Source organism: Xenopus tropicalis, chromosome 4 (assembly GCF_000004195.4).
Source record: "Xenopus tropicalis strain Nigerian chromosome 4, UCB_Xtro_10.0, whole genome shotgun sequence".
Taxonomy (NCBI): Eukaryota; Metazoa; Chordata; class Amphibia; order Anura; family Pipidae; genus Xenopus; species Xenopus tropicalis.
In genome coordinates this window covers 30,120,471-30,128,850 of record NC_030680.2, presented here as the reverse complement: position 1 = coordinate 30,128,850, position 8,380 = coordinate 30,120,471, and the positions used below count along the sequence as shown (strand labels likewise).

The window sequence follows — 8,380 nt, the reverse complement described above, 5'->3', positions numbered from 1 at the left end:
AATGGACACTAAAGGATAAAAATGTTTGCCAGTTATTCATCTACTAAAAATGTTCTGTGTGTCCTTAGGTGGAACAGACCAACGGGGGCTTGGTTCTGCACCTTGTAATTCCCAAACATACCCCGCTCTGACATTTCATTTAGCTCTTGGAACACAGGGATACTGCTGTCTAGAATGAAGAGGATACTCTGATTAGCTGCTAGAGTTCCTCCTACAGTAACATTATAAAAATTATACAGGGATATAGAGAATACTTGGTAAAGGCTACTTGGTGTAGTGGTTAGTATAACACCTAGACTAGCCATGACTATGACGATAAATTTGGGCAAAAAAGCTGCTGACTAGCCCTTCCAAACCAAATTGTAGATTATTGGTAGATGTATAGTGCCAGCCGACTGGTCTTCCTGACCAATATTAACCATATATTGATTGAGTATGTTTAATTTTTCCATCGGATGGAGGACCGCATCATAGGTTGACGTGGTCCTCATCCTGACAGCCTACGTTAGCATCAACTATAATCCAACCAATGGCCTGAGGGCCAAACAATTAATTCGGCTTGACATTGCCCACATCAAGGTGTGTATATGAGTGAAATAATAGGTTATCACAATGCTTTCTGATGAGACGTGCACTATATTAAATAAAGTAAAGCCCATATTAAGCACTAGACCAGTAGACAAAAACAAGAGATCCTCTGCACTCACCCATTATCAATATATTTAGGACATTAAGACATTCTGTGCATTAAGCTACCAAGCAATGCCCTCCTCTTTAAGCAAAGCAGGGATTGTTTGTCCATATATTGCAATATACTTCAAGCTGGCCAACTAAAAGTCATCCCCAGTCTGGCCAGTCCTACACTGCACAACTTCACCCTTTTTTGTTATAATTTAGACAGGAGCAGTGGACAGCTACATGTTGTAGCCCCCACCCTTCCCAGCTACAGTCAGGTGATCCCAATGGGCAAATAAAATGGCAACCATTTGGGGGTTTTAACCTTGAAAGCAAGCAAGTTGCAAGTAAAACTCAGCCCCTTTGTTAAATGTATAATTAAGCAGTAGAATTCTTAATGAATCAGATAAGTAAGACTGGCCAGACCAGATATAACTTTGACGTAGTTGGCCAGCTTGAAGTATATTGCAATATATGGACAAACAATCCCTGTTTTGCAACATCCCTTTTTTTGCATTAGACCAGTAGCCTCCCGCCTTTCTATGGCCAAGGAACTACTTAATGACTCTGAGTATATGTTATGTACTCATAATAAACCCGAGTATCAGTATGAACTAGAAACAAATAACTCTAAGGGGGTGGATTAGCTTTTATTGCATAACTGTATATTTATTACATGTTCTTATCATCTAGGACAGTAATGAGCAACCAAAACCTGGGGCCAGATGTTGATAAAATACAGCTTTAGCCCCCTACTCTATTAAGGACTAGGAAACCTAGAGAATAGCGTTTATATAGGCTATGAAATGGGGGTTCTAGGATGGTCCCACTAGCTTGAAGTGACTCTCTGGTGTATATACAGAAGGTAATAAGTCACATTCTTACTCCTGGAAGTTTGCAGTAAGAAGAGCGAATTTTGTCCAGGGCCTGAGATGGATGGGCTCATGTGGCATGAAGATTCAAGAAAATGCATAGGAAGTCATGGAACAAAGTAGTGAAAGAGTTAAATTTTGTTTAAAGATGCGGTATACCTCCTTTTTCAATATCAGTGAATGGATAGAGCTTGTGCTGAACATACGTATTGACTTTTTTTAACCAGAAATAATCTATGATTTTTGTCCTAAAAATGGTAAACTGAAGCTACTCCACATTGGGTCCTTGTGAGGTAAATAATTAATCAGTGTTGGAGTCTTAAAGAGATACTAACACCTGGAATTAGACCCTTTTTTACATCTATTATAATATTGTCTTTGATATGATATTTATTATTTTACCATAAAAGTATTTGCCAGATGTTTTTACATGAGGGGGCTGCCATATTTGTGCATGCCACCTTCATTTTGTAAATTTTTCGACGATTCACGAATTTTCCGTAGTTTTCGTAAAACAGAACAGATTCGCTTGTCACAAATTACAGGGTTAATGTCATAATTGCAAGTCAGGGTGTAAAGTGCAAAAAAATGTTTACGCTATTGATATGTGGGTCAACAAATAATTTTCTTCTTTTTTTTCTTCTTACCCACACCCTACCCTCACACAACAAAAGCAGCGGGCCACGCAGACGTGAATCTATAATACCAATGTCTGGAGGCAGAAGAAGGGCATAGGTTGCGGCCCGTGAAAATTGCATGGATGCCAGCCCAAACCCGCTGAGCTACAGGTAATCCTATGGGTCCCGTTGTTTTCTGGCCAGCGCGTGCATTACTTTGCGCCAAGTCCTGCACCCAATGGATGAGTTTTTGAACAAGCAGAATATCCAAGGCTATTGTGATACTAATATCTACAGTTAGTACTAGTGGTTGTATATATAGTTTATGTATGTGAGTGTATAGATTGGTTAGTATAGGTTGTGTGCTGGGTTTACTCGGATGGGTTGAACTTGATGGACAATGGTCTTTTTTCAACCCTATGTAACTATGTAACAACGACACTGTGCTCTGTATCTCCCATCAAATTTCTTATCTGGACCAAGGTGCTGAGCGCAGCCAAACCCAGGACAGAAGTGTCTAAATGAGCCCTAAGGGCATTTTTGTCCAGCATCTAAGTTAATGACCTCCCTAAATTTTAATTGGCATGTCATTTAATAATATTTTGAACTTTACATTTCTACGCTAAGAAGGAAAAGACACATTTATTCACACATTCCTTTAGCATCCTCCCTTACACCTACTCCCGGGGAAGGAGCAGCAGCCCCTCCCAACTCACCTGTGTGAGCAAATCCTGATGCTGTGCCAAGCTGCCTTAAGAGCAGTATATAAGGATCACCTCAGCATGAGTAATTCCAGCTGTCCTGTCCCACACTAGCTGCAAGACTATGGGGACCTGCAGAGGGATCCCACTATGGATCCTACCACTCTTGTGGGGGCTGCTCAATGGTAGGTAAAATTTTTTACAGAAGCAGATTTAAATAGAGTATGAAGAACATCAGTGTCTTTTCAGAAAACCTGCACAGGAAAGATTATACGCTCCAGTTTATCTGTAAATGACTTATAATGGTTTTATTTAAAAAAAAAAAAAAAAAAATTTAGAATGCAGCTTTAATAAAAAATGAAATGCTGTTTATGTATATGAATGTATAGTGAACGTATACAAATAGTTAGAAAAGAAAAAGCAGTATTGAAATAGGATTTGATCTGTAAATTATATAAAAATAATAATAATTATAAACATAATAAGATACAAATGCATAGATAAAAATATATGTGTCCTAGCTAAGTTTGCAGGTTCCTAGTGCGTTTTAGGCAGGCAATAATATGTATACATTTTACTTTTTTCTGCCACCCTGCCTATTGAGTTATTTGTAGTGATGAGCAAAATTTTTTGGCAGGCAAGGATTTGCGGCGAATTGCTGCGTTTCTCCATTGGCGGTCAACATAATTTGCCGCGTGACCAATAATTGCAGCTTGCATTAAAAAAAAAATGTCGCACATGAAAAAAAATTGTTGCGTGTGTCAAAAAATGAAACAATTTCTTTTGTATGCAACATTTTCACCTTTTCTCGAATCTTTTGAAAGATTTGGGAATTTTTCAGCGAAGCGAATCGGGACAGATTTGCTCACCATTAGTTATTTGTCCCTTAGGACAAGTGGTTGCTTAGTTGGTTCCAAGGATCTGAAATGCATCAGTAATATTATGTATATTATGTGTATCTAGTGAAGGTATATACTTTATGCTGAGACAGTACAGCATTACGGATATAGTTAATAGCCCCTGTGTTTGCAGATAATGTGATGGTAAGTAAAAAACACCCATGATAGCTCCATGCCAAAAAGCTCTTCTGTTATAGTCATCTCCTTAAATAAAATGGTTGCATGTTAAAATTCTTGAGATGATGGACCCATTCTTAAAAGCCCTTCCCTTACATTCATATATGTTTATAGAGTATTGAGTATTGTAGAGAAAGTACATATTATGGCTCATATACAATGCAAATGCAATGTGTAAAGTGCAGTTTTGGATGCAATTTGCCATTTTTTTAAGCACAATGCAGTGCTTTTTCCTATGATTCCAGATTAACTTTGGCTGCACACAAATTTAAGCCTGCTGCAATTGCATCTGAAGAGCTACAAAGTGCCCAGTTGTGCTTTGACACAACAAACACGATTGCCCTTAAAATTGTCTGCATCATTTAGGACGTTTTGTGTCAAAATGACAATTGTGCGGCACAGTTTAAAAGAGCCAGCAGTTGGGAGCACGTAATTGCTGCCACTTTTAGGGTGGTGATAGTTGAAAGGTTTGCTGAAAGATTTTTACTTTATAGTCCTGTAGGGAGCCATAAATAGCATTTGACACCTGTTTATGGTCCCATTAAATTCTAAACATTAGTCTTTTTGCTCTGTTCAGCTTCAGTGGCTGCCCCCAAGGCTACACAACATCTCATTATATAAACTGTAGTAGGGTTTCAGATGCTATCAACATTTTTACCAATGCAGGAACATAATATATTTAATCACATTTAAAATGCATGTATAACACTTGGCATTACTGGGCCCTGTTGCACAATGGGAAAGCCCAGCAGAACCTTATTAAATGGGGAGGAATGTGTGCTTATGAACCTTTGTCTTGTAAACCTTTGGAACAATGCACTTCCTTATAGGTTTCTTGCAAGAATTCCATTGCAAGCATGATACATTATCCATCTCGTGTCTGCTTTTCATATTTGTCATTTCAGAAGAGCCTACATATGCAAAAATGTACACTGTGCACATATTTCTTTTTAGGAATCTGTAGCGAAAGATCCTGAAGCAGCCCCACTAGAGAGAAACTTTAACTATAAGTTCCACTAATAACCTTTTATATTGTGTTTCTAAGGTCCCTACTTCAGGGTGTAGATGTGGGGAGTGTGGGGAAAAAGAACTGCACTTTAATAGGGGGCTTGGGGTTCTCAAGTGGAGTGTTAAAAGCTGAAAATAAATGGAATCTGGGAACCCTTTATAGAGAAAACTCTGCATTACAGGAAGGCTATCTCCCATAGAGTTCATTGTATGCAAATAATTCTAACTTTTAAAAATAATTTCTACAGGTATGAGACCTGTTATCCAGAATACTCAGGACCTGGGGTTCTCAATAAGGAACTCAGCATGAAAAAAATAGTCACATCAAAATAGGTGCCACATCAACTGCGGGTTATGGGCGGGGAGGGTGCGTGGAAGCGCTCAACCCGAATCCGCCAGAGTTGAGCCGGGTTCCTCTTCCGGCTCTCTAATTTATAGGTGCACTCCTGGCATGCCCCACCCCCTTTTGTGACGTCATTGCGGGTCTATAAATAGAGGGAGGAAGCCGGGGACAGGTAGGGTTCGGAGCTGACGGGTTAGGGTATTGGTCAAGTAGTTCTCCACCCACACATCACTAATAGGCATGGTCGCGTAAAAAAATAGTTGCGCGACACCAGGATTTTGTGCATTTTTTGCCGTTTCACAAATTTTCCGATGTGTTCATTTGAATGTTAGTGAAGCGAAAGGCATTTTGGGAAGATTTGTCATCCTCTCAAGCACAGATTTCCTGTAATAAATCTTGCAGTGTAACTGATCCACCATCAGTTTTATATATATACAGGCATGGGACCCCTTATCCTGAAACCCATTATCCAGAAAGCTCTGAATTACGGAAAGCCCGTCTCCCATAGATTCCATTTTAATTAAATAATTCAGAATTTTAAAACTGATTTCCCTTTTCTCTGTAATAATAAAACAGTGCCTTGTACTTGATCCCAACTAAGATATAATTACTCCTTATTGGGGGCAGAACAGCCCTATTGGGTTTATTTAATGGTTAAATGATTCCCTTTTCTCTGTAATAATAAAACAGTACCTGTACTTGATCCCAACTAAGATATAATTACCCCTTATTGGGGGCAGAACAGCCCTATTGGGTTTATTTCATGGTTAAATGATTCCCTTTTCTCTGTTATAATAAAACAGTACCTGTACTTGATCCCAACTAAGATATAATTACCCCTTATTGGGGGCAGAACAGCCCTATTGGGTTTATTTAATGGTTAAATGATTCCCTTTTCTCTGTAATAATAAAACAGTACCTGTACTTGATCCCAACTAAGAAATAATTACCCCTTATTGGGGGCAAAACAGCCCTATTGGGTTTATTTAATGGTTAAATGATTCCCCTTTCTCTGTAATAATAAAACAGTACCTGTACTTGATCCCAACTAAGATATAATTACCCCTTATTGGGGGCAGAACAGCCCTATTGGGTTTATTTCATGGTTAAATGATTCCCCTTTCTCTGTAATAATAAAACAGTACCTGTACTTGATCCCAACTAAGATATAATTACCCCTTATTGGGGGCAGAACAGCCCTATTGGGTTTATTTCATGGTTAAATGATTCCCCTTTCTCTGTAATAATAAAACAGTACCTGTACTTGATCCCAACTAAGATATAATTACCCCTTATTGGGGGCAGAACAGCCCTATTGGGCTTAATTAATGTTTTATTGATTTTTTAGTAGACTTAAGGTATGGAGATCCAAATTACGGAAAGACCCCTTATCCGGAATACACTTGGTCCCAAGCATTCTGGATAACAGGTCCTATACCTGTGTTTCAGATGAGTTTAATAAAAGTTATGCTTTATATATCTTTTAATATCCCACTCCTTGAATGGGAAACTGGGGCTGATTATTTATCACTTGAAATTTGGGATGAGGTATATTGATATAAAAAAACATGATCATATTAAAGAACACTACCACATTTTTTTTACATCGGTCACCGGCCTAAAGTAATAATTAACGCAACGGTTAACCTTTAGATTAACTATTAGAAAGTAATTGAATGTCCAATTTATAACAACTTTTTAATATGTCTATTTATTTATTTATATATTTTTTTGGATTATTTGTGTTTCCAGCTTTCAAATAAGGGTCACTGACCCCGGTAACCAAAAAAAAAAGTTGCTTTATGAGGCCCCAATTTTATTATTTATCTTTTTATTTTGGTCCACTCCTAATTCTATTCCAGTCACCCATTTAAACTAGTGCATGTTTGCTAGGGTAAATAAGCTAGGGTAACTAAGCTAGGGTAAATAGCACACTATAGAGCTGCTGAACAAAAAAGCGAAATAATTAATTAAAAATGCAATAAAAAAATGAAGCCCAAATGAAAATTGCCTCAGAATATCTCCATCATACTAGGTGAAGTGTGAAGTGTGCCAAACAGGAAAGTCTCCCTGTGGGACCTGTTATCCAGAATGCTTGGGACCTGGGGTTTTCCATAATTTGGATCTCCATAACTTAAATCTGCTAAAAATCCTTTAAATATTGAATGAACCCAATAGGCTTGTTTTGCATCCAATAAGGATTAATTTGAGTTTAGTTGGGATCAAGTACAAGGTACTGTTTTAATATTACTGAGAACAAGGAAATCATTTTTAAAAATTGGAAAATGGAGTCTATGGGAGACGGCCTTTCTGTAATTAGGAACTTTCTGGATAACGGGTTTCTGGATAGGGGATCCCATACCTGTACTACTACCTCAAATTACTATTACAATACTACTGCATCGTCCACAGGGAGATTATCTCAATTAGACTATTTGCCCAGATTATATTATGTGAAAGATGAATGTTGAACTTGAGGTTTGTTCTTGTTTGTTTCATTCAACCCTTTTCTCTGCAGCTGAACTATATACAGATTATATCCAAGAAACAGAGGGATCATCATCCGATGATAGTACTGGCTACCCACTTCTTGAAACTATCCTAAACCAGACAGGTAAGTCTCATCAGTCATATTTATTAGTAAGTCACAGCAGTGTGAAGACATTGACTGGGGTTCAACATAGGCCCTTGCATTTCAAGTGCACAGAGGCCCAAACAGCCCCCACCAGCCCAATAAATAGTGACTGTCTATGGCATCTTACAGCAGCCCCTCTGGCATTCGCCAGAACCCACAGATTACCAGTCTGGGCCTGGGTTCTGGCATTCCAAGTACACAGAGGCCCAAACAGCCCCCACACGCCCAATAAATAGTGACTGTCTATGGCATCTTATAGCAGCCCCTCTGGCATTTCAAGTACACAGAGGCCCAAACAACCCCCACCAGCCCAATAAATAGTGACTGTCTATGGCATCTTACAGCAGCCCCTCTGGCATTTCAAGTACACAGAGACCCAAACAGCCCCCACATGCCCAATAAATAGTGACTGTGCATCTTACAGAAGCCCCTCTGGCATTTGCCAGAACCCAT

General features: G+C 38.7%; 1 protein-coding gene across 3 annotated transcripts in view; it reads left to right on the top strand.

The window, feature by feature from the left end:
* Positions 1-2,954: 2,954 nt before the first annotated feature.
* LOC108647333 (mucin-2-like) overlaps positions 2,955-8,380 on the top strand; it is a 70,381-nt gene continuing 64,955 nt past the window's right edge. For all 3 annotated transcript variants that reach the window (XM_031900597.1, XM_031900598.1, XM_031900599.1), the window contains exons 1-2: positions 2,955-3,050; positions 7,811-7,906. In XM_031900597.1, the coding sequence (XP_031756457.1) occupies positions 2,990-3,050; positions 7,811-7,906 (157 nt within the window). In that variant the 5' untranslated portion in view covers positions 2,955-2,989. The remainder of the gene's footprint in view (positions 3,051-7,810; positions 7,907-8,380) is intronic.